This window comes from Bos mutus, chromosome 12 (genome assembly GCF_027580195.1).
Source record: "Bos mutus isolate GX-2022 chromosome 12, NWIPB_WYAK_1.1, whole genome shotgun sequence".
Lineage (NCBI taxonomy): Eukaryota > Metazoa > Chordata > Mammalia > Artiodactyla > Bovidae > Bos > Bos mutus.
This window is the reverse complement of record NC_091628.1, coordinates 35,553,198-35,568,545: the sequence shown is the minus strand read 5'-3', so window position 1 is coordinate 35,568,545 and position 15,348 is coordinate 35,553,198. Positions and strand designations below refer to the sequence as shown.

Below are 15,348 nucleotides of genomic sequence, written 5' to 3'. Positions count from 1 at the left end.
TGTAACACCGGGCTTTGCAGTACATTAATGATTATGCTTGTAACACATGCACCCAACTTTTAAATAGTTATGTCTCAAAACCCAAAATGCTTTCAGTAGCGTGGCCAGAACTAGCAATACTATTCTTTCGAAATTTCTGTCAGGAAAACAAAAGTATTCTAAAACAAGCTCAAGTCATGACAAAGCAATAGTTCTTCATAAAATATACATACTCTAAAAAGGAAAGAGTGGTAAACAAATACACTCTAATAACATACTTATCACTGAGGCCGGTATTTCCCAGCCAGTACAGAATGATAACCGAGTCATGGCCGGAAGTCGGATGAGACACCACGGGGACCTGCTAACACAGTTAGGCCGAAACCTCGAAAGCCAGGCTTGGATCACCTGAGCTTTTCTCCCTCCACTGACACTGACAGCTTCAAGGCCCTAAGGATGAAGAAGCAAGGCTCCCTTCAACTCTTAATGATCTTCAGTTTTGCTTCTTTTAATTTAATACTGAGTTAAATATTCTCCACATGGTAACAAGTTTTCTTAGTGTCAGAAACAAATTCAACCAAGTATAAAAATTGACTACTCAAAAAAAACAAAAAAAACAAAAACCTGCCTCATTTAGAATTAAAGGTGAGTATTAGACTGCTTCTCTAACTTAAGCTCTAACTCCTGGAGGGGACAGAGCCGCCTTTACCACAGCTGCCAGCTCCGCACAGAGCGCTTTTCAAAGGCTGTCTGACATGTGGTCACGTGGCAATGACCTTCACCTGACCTCTCGCCAAGTGCTTTCCCTTGTTGCTATATCTGCGCCTCACTACAACTTAACACGGTCAAGTCCATTTAAGGAAATGGCATCATTATGCCCATTTCACAGATGGAAAAGGCTCCGAGGGGCAATGAGACTTCCTGAGCTGCTTCCGGGCTGCAGGTACCCCGGCGCCCAGCCCTTCCACTGAAGGCCCTGACCCGGAAAGCACTGCGCACAGAGACCGACTGTGGGCTATTTCCCAGAGTGCTGGGGGCTAGCGGATTAGCCTTCCTAAAGCACAAGAACACAAGGTAGATTTTTCAGCTCCTAACACTCAACTAACCAATTCTGTAGTCATGGACACCTCAAACAGGCTTCCTTTCAGAGCCCCCAATAGGGATTACAAAAAATGATTCCAAATAAGAAAAAGAGCCAACAAAAATCAGGTCATAAAATAACTAAACAATGAAATCTCTCTTATAATAATTGAAAAATATCTAAGCGGCAAAGAGAATGCCATTTTTGAACAAGTTATAACTGCTGTTATTACTTTTAAAGGAAAGAGATCACTCTCTACGTATGTCAGATATAAGGTACAAACAAAACATTTTTTACAAGAGTAAAAAACTCAGTGTTTCATTTTATGACATACAATGAAGAACTCACACAGAACTGACTAATATTCACTACATGAGCTGAGTACAAACTATTATATATGGTTTTTAAAAAACTGAAAAAAACAACTAAAAGAAACTGTAGAAATCTCCAAAAATAATCTTAACTTTAAAACACTGGGATGAATTACAGTGCATTTCCTGTAAGTGATATCATACTTGAAAACAATAGAAAAAACATTAGATTTTCCTCCCACCATTATAAGCCTTGATATTATGGCCAATAATAAAACAACTTATTGAGTGCGAAACTTAAAGAAGGAAAATCCAAAGCAAAACCAAAGTTTTCTCTCTGGCCTTATGGAATATCTTTAAAGTCACTCCAGTGGAGTGACTAATGGAAAATTTAACTGTACAAACCTGCTTATTTTTAAATGAATTCAAACATCTAAAGTTCAAGATAGAAAAATTAGGTATTTTTAAAGTAAACACACTTACCCAAAATATGCTTGCAAACTGCAAACGGTGATTTTGACTTCCTAAATGATAAGAATATATGCTCAGCATGCTGGCGCTGCTCAGTGTTAACCATGGAAGGTGGTGCCTTGAGAGTTAAACACAAACACAGAGCACACTTGTTTAATAAGGAGGCTTCAACAACAGCAATCCTTTTACCCACAACAAGAGAAAATATTTTTACTTTTGGAGACAACAGGAGGACAAATTCTTGCTTAGGAACTACAGTATTAAACATTATAATAAACACCTAAAATACATCTTCAAGAAAACAGAAGAAACTCCTGGCAAGGTTTCGATCAAGTTGCCTAACATTTTAGAAAGGTAGATACTTATTTTACATTTTTTGGTAAACTTTTTAAAAAACATAGCTAATAGTATCTTTTATTCCCAAATATACCATTCCATTTAAAGTGATGAAGTTCAAATCACTTCTAATAGGCACAGGTGAAACTGAATCCAAAGTTACTAAAACTTGATTTCTAAAAATGATCTTTTAAGATAGTCTGCTCAGGTCTTCAAGTTCCATTTTGTTCTAACAATATTTCTTTCAAAGACAGTATCTTCTGAACCAGCCTGACCTAAAACATACATTCCCATTCCACGGTTCGGTTATCTCTGACTTCACTGAGACCCATCTGAAGCTTAGAAGGAGAGACTGGCTTGTACAGCATACAGATTAAAATATCATATTCCTCAATTAGGGGAGTGGGGGAGGTGGCAAGAAAATAAACCTCTGTTGCTATAACCAATATACATTGGGGAAATCACTTCAAGTGTATTCAAAGACCTAGGAAGATGAAAAACATTTTGCCAGATACATTAAATCAATACTCAATATAAAGTCTATCAACTATGCAACATTAGTCACTCTATTTTCAGTTAAAATAGTTTTTAAAAATCCAAGAAAAGTCAACTAACTTTGATTCTCTTGCCTAAAGGAATTCTAATTAGCTAAAGCTAGTTCAGACTACTATTCCTAATGATATAGCACCCTCTACAGCTCTCCAGGTAAAAATGAAAACATTTCCACTAAAAAACTATGGTAATTAGAGAACAAGGATTATGCTGTACAGCAAAGGGAATTACAGCCCTTATCTTGTAATAACCTACAATGGAGTATAATCTACAAAAACACTGACTATACTGTACACCTAAACCAACACTGTAAATCATCTATGTATCAGTCTTTTTAAAAGAACTGTGTTACATTCAGTTCTGTTTTGTTTTTCCCCCTAATTTTGGCTGCACCAGGTTTCAATTGCAGCACTCAGGATGTTCAGTTACAGCAGGTGAACTCTTAGTTGCAGCACGCAGGATCTTAGTTTCAACCAGGGATCAAACTCGCATCCCCTAAATTGGAACCACAGAGTCTTAGCCACTGAACCATCAGGGAAGTCCCCTTGAATATTTTTAAAAGCTTTATTAATAAAATATTGTGAACAGCTAACTATGCTAAACATAAATTTTTTTCATTTGCAAATTCTTCATTCCACCATTTTCCCTAATTCAAGGAGTTCACTGTGCTTTCACAAGACCCTTCATCTGCTGACTATGACCTGAATACACAGCATGCTGAACACTACCACCACCTGCTATACTGTTTACGAATACAAGTTCTACAAACAAAACAGCTCCCAAAGTTAATGATCCCGGGACAGCCTAATATCATACACTTAACAAGATACAAGTCTGAATACAATTTTAATATAACATAAAAAATGAATTCCATTTTTAAGTTCAAATGATGAAGTATAAACTAAAAGCTTATATTAACCACCTGGTTGAACATTATCACACAAACAATAAAATCATCAAGTCAATATGTTAAGGTACAAGATGGTATTCACTTTAATTTCTCAAAACTAAACTTTCAAATTCTTTCTCCTTGAAAATGAGTTTTTAACGGTTTCCAAATAACAAGTTATTATAAAGTCGTGAGAAACTGCTTTGTCTTAAAAAAAAAAAAAAAAATCCCCAGTGCCGGAAGATTCAATAGGCTGGGAGTCAAAACCAAACACACGCATCTCCCCAAGACCCCCAGGCAGCTCTGACCTAGAACGCCCTCCTCTTCAGAAGGTCACCCTTCACAGCTGCTTCAGTCCCGTCCCTCTTTACCAGCCTCTCCTGACCTTCCCCTAGATGGAGCACAAGAGACGTCTCTACCCGACCTGGCACCACCAACACGTGTGAGCCCCCAGTACCCACACGTGGGAAGCCTCCATCACCCGACTCATCACAAGGTACTGCAGGTATTCGCTGCCCTCTTTCCTTTCTCTACTGTTTCTGTGACACCAGAGCCCTCCTTTCACTCATCTCTAAATTCCGAGAGCCAAGCCCATGCACAAGGGAGAGGTGGGAACAGCACTGACACTTTCTGAGTGTGGAGCAGGCAGCACAGTTTCACTAGACAGGTAGACAGGGATATAGTCTTTCTGCTTACAACAGGTCAACTCTCTTAAAAATCCCTTACAGCCATCAGAAAGACCTGGTTTCTAATTATTTATCTGTGCAGCACAGCAGTTGGGAAGCCTTGGACAAGGACCCCTCTCTGGTCCCCCCATCTAATGATGCTAAGGAATACACCTTATAATTGCTAAGAGAACTGTGGTTAAAAACATGCTTATGGATCTCCCAAAATCAACCTACAGTAATTAAACCTTTTTGAGACTTAAACTGGAATTGTATTATCTCAGAATATGACAAGGTGACCCAGACACATCGAAGAAAAGACAAACAGTCAAAATAATTTGGAAAAGGGGAGCTTTAGAGACTTATGCTAAATGAAATAAGTCAGACAGAGAAAAGCAAATACGTTATGGTCTCACTTACACGTGGAACAAAAAACAAGAACAAAATGCAAAACCCTAAGCATAAGATACAGAAAACAGAAATTGGTGGCTATCAGAAGCAGAAGCGGGGAGTGGTCAAAATGAATGAAAGTGGTTAAAAGGTACAAACTTTCAGTTCCAAAACAACTAAGCCCTGGGGGTGTAAAGCACTGCCTGGAGACTCCAACAACCGTTCTGTTGGCTGTTTAGTCACTAAGCCAGTGTGACTCTGTAATTCTAAAGTCTGCAGCCGCCAGGCTCCTATTCCATGGGATTTCTCAAACAGGAATACTGGAGTGGATTGCCATTTCCTTCTCCAAGGGATCTTCCCGACCCAGGGATCATGCCCAGGTCTCCTGCATTAGTAGGAGATTCTTTACCGCTGAGCCACCTGGGAAGCCCACAATTAATTATACTGAACTGCTTATCTGAATATTGCTGAGAGAACAGATCTTAAAAGTTCTCATCACACACACACACACACACACACACAAATTATAAAAATATTTGGCGATGGATGTCAACCAGACTTATTATGGTGGTCATTTATCAATATATACAAATCATTATGTCATACATTTGAAACTAATATAACTTGGGTGGGGTTTTTTTGGCTATTTTTTGTTTGTTTTGTCTTTGGCCTCGTGACATGCAGCATCTTAGTTCCTGACCAGGGATCAAACCCTCACCCGATGCACTAGAAGCACAGAGTCTTAACCACTGGACTGCCAGGGAAATCCCTGAAACTAACATAGTGTTAAATGTCAATTACACCTCAGACAAAAAGTAAATCACACTTGAGGCTCAAAAAAATAGCCATTTAAAAACATGCAGAAAAAGAATGATAAGAAGGGAGTCGTATCCAACCACATATAAATACTTAAAATAATAATTTAAGTGTCAACCCTTCAGTTCAGTTCAGTTGCTCAGTCGTGTCCGACTCTTTGTGACCCCATGAATTGCAGCACGCCAGGCCTCCCTGTCCATCACCAACTCCCGGAGTTCACTCAGACTCACGTCCATCTGGTCAGTGATACCATCCAGCCATCTCATCCTCTGTCGTCCCCTTCTCCTCCTGCCCCCAATCCCTCTCAGCATCAGAGTCTTTCCAATGAGTCAACTCTTCCCAGGAGGTGGCCAAAGTATTGGAGTTTATCAGTCCTTCCAAAGAACACCCAGGACCAACTTCCTTTAGAATGGACTGGTTGGATCTCCTTGCAATCCAAGGGACTCTCAAGAGTCTTCTCCAACACCACAGTTCAAAAGCATCAATTTTTCGGTGCTCAGCTTTCTTCAAATCCAACTCTCACATCCATACATGACCATTGGAAAAACCATGGCCTTGACTAGATGGACCTTTGTTGGCAAAGTAATGTCTCTGCTTTTGAATATGCTGTCTAGGTTGGTCATAACTTTCCTTCCAAGGAGTAAGCGTCTTTTAATTTCATGGCTGCAGTCACCATCTGCAGTGATTTTGGAGCCCCAAAAAATAAAGTCTGACACTGTTTCCACCTCCAACACTTAAGGCATAATAATAATTTAAAACACAGTAAAAGAGCAGGAAAAAACAAACAATGGAATAGAGAGAATTCCCAGAAACTCATGAGATGTAACAAATTAGTGAAGACTAAACTTTACAATAAAAGGCACTAGAACGTTGGCTATTTATAAGCAAAAATGTAAGATTAGCTCTCTACCCATTTATACACATAGTACTAAATTCTAGGTGAAAAATGAAAAGCAAAACTTTAAAAAAACTTTTAACAAGACACAGGAAAATACCAGGGTAAGGCAAGACTTTTTAAATAAATAAAAGGCACAATTTTTTAAAACAATTCAATTATATTAAAATAACTTCCTAAACATTAACCATAAGTAAAAGATGATTAGAAGACAATAACTGCACTGCATGTAATTAACAAAGGATTAATCATAAAAACCCCACAAAAGAAAGGACAACACGGAGCATGACCGGCAGCTCCTCCTCTTCAGTTCCAGAGCTCAGGCACTGTCATTGGTGCTTCCTGTTACATGCGGCCAAATCCAATCTCAGCAGAAAAATAGCCAATGGACAGACAACTCACAGAGTAGAAGGAAAACTGCTCAATAAACAAGGGGACGTACTCAATCTCAATGGGAACCTCAGAAATGCATGGTGAAACAATGAGCTGTCTCTGAATGGTTGACAGAAGTCTAGTACAAAAACAAGAGCCTGGAGAGCTCAGGGTACAGCAGACAGTTATAAACTGCTGGTAATCTAAAATGGGCCATTCACTTGAAATTCACAATTCTGTAGAGTAAGTTCTTAAGAACAGCAAGGTGTGCACCAGTCCACTTCTAGGCATTTATTCCTAGAGAACCTCTCCCCTACACTGAGACATTCCTATAGGACTATTTATTAACAACAATGACATTCCCACCAATGGGGAATACATACAGTACCACCAATAGAATGGTTTGTAAGAGCTATGTTTACCAAGGAGATAAACTCTGAAAGTTATTCTGAAGAAGCAAATGATGAGACATATACAATATATCATTTATGTAAAAACAATTTTAACTCAATATACTATATTATTTACCTTTGTAGGCAAAATGTACAAACACGGAAAGGAAACAACTTTAAAATCGTGGTTATCTTTGTGGATGAAGAAGCAGGGTCTGAAGAATGGTATCTCAAGGAAATCCAAAGGGGCCTGAATCACATCTGTGATTTTTTTAAGACTGTAAGCAAAATGGCTGTTAACATGTTACCCAAGGAGACAGGTACAGGGGTATGATTTATATTGTTCTATGTGCTTTCCCACTTATTTAACATGTCCTTTTTTTAAATGAGTGGGCATTCAATCCTGATAGTAATGATGACCAGATACCTTGAACAACTCTTTTGCTAAAACCAAATTAAAATAGTGAATAAAACATTTCTTTAAAATTGTAATATACTGCTGCGCTTACAGGAAATCAAGGAATCCTCAGAAGTGAGAAAGGAAGCAAAAGCAGGGATCCAAAGATGACATGACAGCATGTTCTCATGGATCCACCCTGGAGACACGTACGAACCCTGAGTGACCTCAAGCTCCATCTGGATAGCTGCCCAAGGTGTAGCAGACAGGAGAGACAGCCAGGGCCCTCCTGAGACAGGGACACACTCCACAGAAAGCTAGCATCCTCCGGACAAGGGTAAACTTTAAAAAATAAATGGGGAGGAGGAGGAAGGAAAAGAGGGAGAAGCTTGCCAGTCTGGCCCCCAGTGGTGGATGAAGGAGGGAAAATGACTCCAGACAGCTGACAACCAGAAGCAGGTCCACAGACAGGTTTCTTGTTCCATTTCAACAGGACCCACGAGGTCCAGAAACTTTTACCTAAGAAACATGAAGTAGTCCTGTGCTCAGCCATTAGAGTAACACACTGAATACCAGCTTTGGAGCTTACCATAAACACTTCCAGAGCTGATACTGGAATTCTAAACATATGAAGACACAAGCCTCCCTAAGTTTGCAGAACAGCAAATCAAAGGATCAAACTAGCAACACTCACAGATACTGGAAATGCCAGAAATGTAATATAAAATGTTTGAAATAAAAATTTAAAACGTATGAAGCAGATGTCATAAAAAATAAAAACCTTTGTACATCAAATGATATTAACGGAGATAATGGCAATTCAGAGAATGGGAGAAATTGAGAAAATTATTGAATATTACAAGTCACATATCTATAAGGGATTAATAGCCAGAATCTATAAAGAACTGTTACAACATCAGCTAAAAATAAAAAACAATTTTAAAATGGGCAAAGGAAGGGACCTCTCTGTCCGTCCAGTGGTTAACACTCCTTGCTCCTTATACGGGTTTGATCCCTGCTTGGGGAACAAAGATCTTGCACTCCACACAGCATGGCCAAAAAAGGGAGGGGAGGGGGGGCAAAAAAACTTGAATACATGTTTCTCCAAAGAAGATAATACACAAATGGCCAAAAGGCACTTGATAAAGTCTCAAGATCACTAATCTGGGAAACATGTCAACATTGCAATGATATAGCACTTCATGAAACACAACAAAGCAAAAATAAAAAAAACAGAAAATGTTGGCAAGGATGTAAAGAAACTGGAGCCCTTGTCCACTGCTGGAGCGAATGTAAAATTGTGCCAGGTTAAAACAATACAGAGCCACCATGGAAGACAGCGGCAGTTTCTCAAAAAATTACATACACTATACAAGACAGCATTCCACCTCCAGGTATACATTCAAAAGAACTGAAAGCATGACTCAGAAAGATTGTATACCAATGTTTCATAGCAGCACTATTCAAAATGGCCAAAAGGGAGAAACAACCAAGTGTCCACTGACGGACGAATGGATAAATAATATATCCACAGGATGGGATATACTCAGTTTTATAAAAGAATGAAATTCTGGCACATAACGTGGATGAATCTCAAAAACCTTATGCTAAGTGAAATAAGACAGCCACAAAAAGACAAATATTTTATCATTCCACACATATGAAGTACCTAAAATAGTTGAATTCATGGAGAAAGAAAGTAGAATAGTGGGTACCAGGAGCTGGGGGACGGGGAGAATGTGGAGTTACTGTTTATAGTGGAACCAGTTTCACTTTGGGAAGATGAAAAATTCTGGACATACTGATGATGGTTGCACAACAATGTGAAAGTACTCAAAATGGAAAAATTTATGTTATATTTTACCATATTTTTTTAAAAAATACAAGAAGGAAGATAACACAACAGAGCCTTCCCAGGTGGTGCTAATGGTAAAGAACTCGCCTGCCAATGCAGAAGACTGAGACACAGGTTTGATCCCTGGGTCGGGAAGATCCCCTGGAGAAGGACATGGAAACCCACTCCAGTATTCTTGCCTGGAGAATCCCATGGACAGGGGAGCCTGGAGGGCTACTGTCCATGCGGTCACAGAGTCAGACACAACTGAAGCTACTTAGCATGAACATGCACAAGACAACAGGATTCTGAGGAGCAGTAAGAAAAACTTGAATATTCATAGACATAGACCTTGTGTGGATGGTAGTTACAAGGGTATATACACAACTGCCTGAACTCCTCAAAATGGACACCCAAGATTTGTGAATTTTACTGTAAGTTAATACACCACAAACAAAATGTTTTAAAAACTCAATGGGCAAAATAAAAGGTAGACTAGATACATTGAGAAGAAAATGAACACAGATATGAAAATTTATTTAGAATGAAGAAAGACACAAATATTAAGAGTCTTAGAGGACAAAATGAAGGTCAGTTCTCTGCCCTCCTGGGAGCCCCAGGAGCTGGCCCACAGGCACCAAGCCCGCAGCCTCCTCGCCCCTTCCTGGCCCCAGTGCCTCCTCTCCCCACCAAAGCCACAGCCCCCACAGGCTGCTTGCCGGTGCAGTCACAGTCCTCTCCAGTTCTTCGGTCTCCCTTCCTGCCCTGGACATATTGCGGGAGAAGGACAACATTATCGTTTTTTTTTTTTAAAAAGGCAGAAACATATTTAACAAATTAAGATCAATGACTAAATTTTTAGCAAAGTAGGAATGGATGGAGATTTCCTTAACCTGATAGAAAGATCTTAAAAAAAAAAAAAAACAAACTACAGCAAACATCAACTAATGTTGAAACAAAAAAGCTATTCCCTTTGAACTGTCAGTAAACCATCAAGGTCCCCTGGACTCAATTTTGGAGATTTCTTTTTAAAGCAGTTTTAAATTTGCAAGGCTTGATATTTCATGATTTTTACTTAGAGGTCTTCCAAAGAATAAAGGCAAATTCTATTTTTAAAAAACAAAATAAAACTCACTGTAATTTGAAGTCATTTATGTATCCACTGGACTCTTTTCTAAGATACAGAAGATGATCTTGGTGATCATATTTTTTCTATATCTTGAAAAATTTTGTTATTTCATCATTCTAAAGATTATTTCATCAGAACTCATCAATTATTTCAAATTATGCTAAGAAACTAAAATAATAACAAAATTTTTTTAAAAAGTGATTTTAAAGCCTCCTAGAAAAATAATACAATAGTAAAATAAAAATAAATCAGCACCATTACATTATCCTCAATTTTTTTTTACTACATTGCTCAGAGTATAATATGATCTTTCTAGAAGGTCAAAATGAAACCTGGGAACACCATCTTTAAGCTTCATTGAATAGTGTTGAGAATAAAGAATTTTTCATTTTCTAACCATAATGACAAAGAGAAAAAAATTGATAAGGAAAGGCATTTCACAACTGAAATATAAATCAGAAGATGAATGCAAAAAGACATACAGCAGCATACTAAGCCCACACTGTCTGAAACAGCAGTGACTGGCCACATTTGCTGAAATTAAATGAAACTTCAAGAGGAAGGGGACATACATATACCTCTGATCCATGATGATATAGGGCAGAAATTTTAAAACAATTATCCTCCAGTTAAAAATAATTTTAAAAATAGATGAAACAGAAAATTCAGTTCCCTGGCTGCACTAGCCACATTTCAAGTGCTTAACTTAACACCCCATGTGGCTGGTGGCTACCACACTGGACCACACAGAACATTCCTATCACAGCAGAGAGTTCTAAGGAACAACTCCACTAATGATGATAAAACTGATCGTATAAGTGTAATCTCAGCCCTTGTCTTGAGATGGTGATACTCAAAATCAGTTGTTCTCAGCTAGGGCCACTGTGTGCCCCAAGGGGCGGCTAGCAATGTCTGGAGACACTTCTGGTTGCCACAACTGGGAGGGGGTGCTGCTGGCAACAAGTGTAGAAAAGGCAGGGATGCTGCTACAGGTCTACAGTGCACAGCCCAGCCCGAAACACCAGGAGGGACAGGCTGAAAAACCCTGCCCCAGGTGGATTTTCTCAGACTCAAGAACCAATGAGCGAACATACCTCCAAGGACGAAAAGGCAATTCAGAATCCTCATCCATTACACAGAACTACTTCATTACACAATATTCTGTCACAAGAACCTGAACCAACATGTTTTGCTAAAAGGATATGTGACAGTGTCTTCTCTCCTATGATGTCTGTGTAAGAAAATCTGCTTGATACAGTTCATAAAATGATTCTACAGCAAGAAAAAGAATCAGAATAATAATCTAAAACAAATTAAAGATGGCTTCCCAGGTGGCTCAGTGGTAAAGAATCCACCTGCCAATACAGGAGACATGGGTTCAATTCCTGGGTGGGGAAGATCCCCTGGAGGAGGAAATGGCAGCCCACTCCAGTACTCTTGCCTGGGAAACACCATGGACAGAGGAGCCTGGCAGGGGTCACAAAAGAGCAGAAGTATTTACAGAGCAGAAGATGAAACCAAAGAGATACAGTCACACTTTACACCGGAGCTGCCCAAAATGGTAGCCACTGCCCCCATACAACTGTTTTAAAGTAAAAAACTCGGAGAAGGCAATGGCACCCCACTCCGGTACTTTTGCCTGGAGAATCCCATGGACTGAGGAGCCTGGTAGGACCCCTGCAGTCCATGGGGTCGCTAGAGTCACGATTGAGCGACTTCACTTTCACTTTTCACTTTCATGCACTGGAGAAGGAAATGGCAACCCACTCCAGTGTTCTTGCCTGGAGAATCCCAGGGACAGGGAAGCCTGGTGGGCTGCCGTTATGGGGTCGCACAGAGTCGGACACGACTGAAGCGACTTAGCAGCAGCAGCAGCCAACTTCCCAAGAAGGTATTTTTTAGCTTAACGGTAATTTTCATTTTATTTTTAGATAATCAAATGCATAGCTAAGTTATGTTACCTTTACGAGTTTAAGGTAAACTCTTTTAAAGAAAGAGTTGAACTCTTTCCTAATTGAAAGAGTTGAACTCTTTCCTAACTCTAACCTAATACGTTAGAGTTGAATCTTTGATAACTTTGTCTTTATCATAGACTCTGTACATATGTTAAAATTAACTCTTTATCAGATGTGTGTGTCACCGGCTGAATGACAGATGAAACATACTTATGGTCATGAATGATATGCTTTGTAAAAAAGGTTTCAAGCTATTAGGAAGCATATTGTGTATTTTAAAATCTTGTGTAATATTCTGTGATACTTTTATAGAACAATTCTGGCTTCAGGAACGTCTAGAAGCACTATTTCTTGAAATAAAAGGAGTTTAAACTTAAAAATAATAATAATAAAGTAAAAAACTCAGTTCCTCCTTTGCACCAGTCATCTTTCAAGGGCTCAACAACCACCTGTGGTTACTGGCTACCTCACTGGAGAGTGCAGATATAGAGGATACTTGAAGAGAAGACACTTGAAGAAATTTGATTAATTCAGAAAATATTTACTAAGTGCTTCCTATGAGATTACCTAGAGTCACATGATTTCACACAATGTTATTTGACAGATTAATGTACAAAATAACAGCTATGACTTCTAGAGCACTTACTATGTACCAGGCACTGTATTAAACACGTTTCTTTTCAAGTAAATGAAATCACTTAATCTATATATTAACTCCCTGGAAATAATATATTTTCCTATTTTGGAGATGAGGAAACAGGCACAGAGGTTAAGTGACTTGCCAAGTGTCACACATCTGGTCATGGGTGGAGCCAAGAAGAATCCAAACAGTTTGGCTCCAGAACCGCTATGTTTTCCTGCTGCTCAGTTCCTAAGAGTCATTACTTATGCTGCCTGGTCTAGCAATGGGGTGATTTTCTAGCATCTTATCTATGTCACTGTCATACTACTATTGTTTTTCAATTAGCTCTCTAATCCCTGCCACAAAGTCACAAAATATAGATAGACCAGCAGAAATGGGGTCAAAGAATTTTATATTTGGACATTTCTATATTTCATAAAATAGATATATCTTATACTTTTATACTTATATATATGGACTAAAATAAGATTTCTGTATATATATATAAGTATATATATATAAATATATATAAGTATAAATATTATTTATATATATATAAATAAATATATATATAAGTATATATATATATATACTTATATACTTATATATATGGACTAAAATAAAATTTCTACTAAGATAAAAACTCAGAAATTCTTAGCTTATACAAGCTGTTCAAGCTCCCCAGCTTCCCTCAAATACACATGCACTCTCTTTTACCAAAAGAGTAATCTTGGCATTAAAAATTTTTTGGAAGAGTATTAACACATCCCTCTTCCACCCTAGCTTTGTGCAGAGTCTCATCCTCTCTTTGTAGAACAACGTCGAAAGCCTCCTAACTGGTCTTTGGACTTAACCTCTTGCTTCTCTCAGGCTGATCTTCACACTGCTGTCACCCAGAGAAACCACAGAACTGGCACGGAATACTGCAGGGCGACCTTATATCACCCACCCTGCCTATCCCCCTGGGTCCATCTCCCCTCCCCACCTACTCATTCCCTTCCTTCAACAAATATTACTGAGCAAATATTAAGTGCAAACGAGGTTCCTGAGCTAATACATATTAGCATCCAGCCAGTGAGACCAACATTCGTTCATTAATCACACAAACAAATGTAAAATCCCAGGTGGTGCAGATGTATCTAAGTTCAGGACAGGTGAGTCTCACCTTTCTGGGAAGCTAAGGAGGGCATTCCTGACACCTGAAGGATCAGGTAAGAGTGAGGAAAAGTGTTTCAGGCAGAGGGAGCAGGAACAAAAGGCTCTCAGACAGGACCAAGGACGGGATGGGAGATGGAAGGATGGAGAGAGCTGCTGTGCTGATTCAGAGAAAAGCGATGGGAGACGGGTCCTCGGAAACTGGAAAGACAGAAACTTAACCAGAGTCTTACAAAGAGAAAACATAGTGAAACTTCAAACCCAGGTACTCTGTTTGGAACCCTCCCCTACAACATACTTCCATCCACAAATTACAATCAAACGTCTACTCTGTGCTAGGCAATGTGCTAGATGCTTCAGACACAAGTCAGTCAATGATAAGCAAAAACAAACAGAATCTGTGTTTCCCAGGAGCTCACAATCCAGCAGAGGAGTCAATCACATAATCCACAAGTAGCCATAAAACTGGAGGTGTCATCAATGTTACTAAAGCAAACGGTGATATGAAATGAGCATTTAGTCTAGTCCAGAGTGCTCAGACTTGTTTCTGCCAAAGTAAACAACTACACTGAGATCTGAAATGCCAAACAGCCACTAGATACAAATGGGAGAAGGCTGTTGCAAGCCAGGGGCGCACCTGCTTGGGAGGCTCAGGGAGGAGGGAGCTAATCCAATGTGATGGAGAGGTGCCGGTCTACAGAGCCCCAGGCCAGCTTCCCGAGTGTGTGACCAGGGTGGTAGCATCAGGCCCAGCTCTCTCCAAAGGGCCTTGACCTTAATGTGACACTCTGTGGTGGCCATCCTCAAATTCTTAACCATTTTATTCTTGAACCTGTATTTGAACTCCAACAGGACAATGAGAGTGCACAGGAGCAGTGAGGACAGGCACTCATGAACATGCCTCTAGGAGGCCTGGGCACCCGGCCAAGGCAGCTGGAGTGGGAGCTGGGTCCAAGCGGCAGCAGCAGAAGGGCCCCACCAGCCTGCTGGTCCTGTCCCTAAGGTACCTGACAGATGTGAAATGCTTCAGACTGAACCTAATGGCAGGAACTCTGTCAAGACTTAAATCTTTTAAGAAAAAACATTCTGCAAGAATCATCAGCTCTA

At 39.5% G+C, this 15,348-nt stretch overlaps 1 protein-coding gene across 2 annotated transcripts in view; it reads right to left on the bottom strand.

The window, feature by feature from the left end:
- The window catches only part of XPO4 (exportin 4), a 92,431-nt gene that overhangs the window by 72,106 nt on the left and 4,977 nt on the right, over positions 1–15,348 (bottom strand). For both annotated transcript variants that reach the window (XM_070380533.1, XM_070380534.1), the window contains exon 2: positions 1,855–1,960. In XM_070380533.1, coding sequence (XP_070236634.1) covers positions 1,855–1,960 — 106 coding nt within the window. The remainder of the gene's footprint in view (positions 1–1,854; positions 1,961–15,348) is intronic.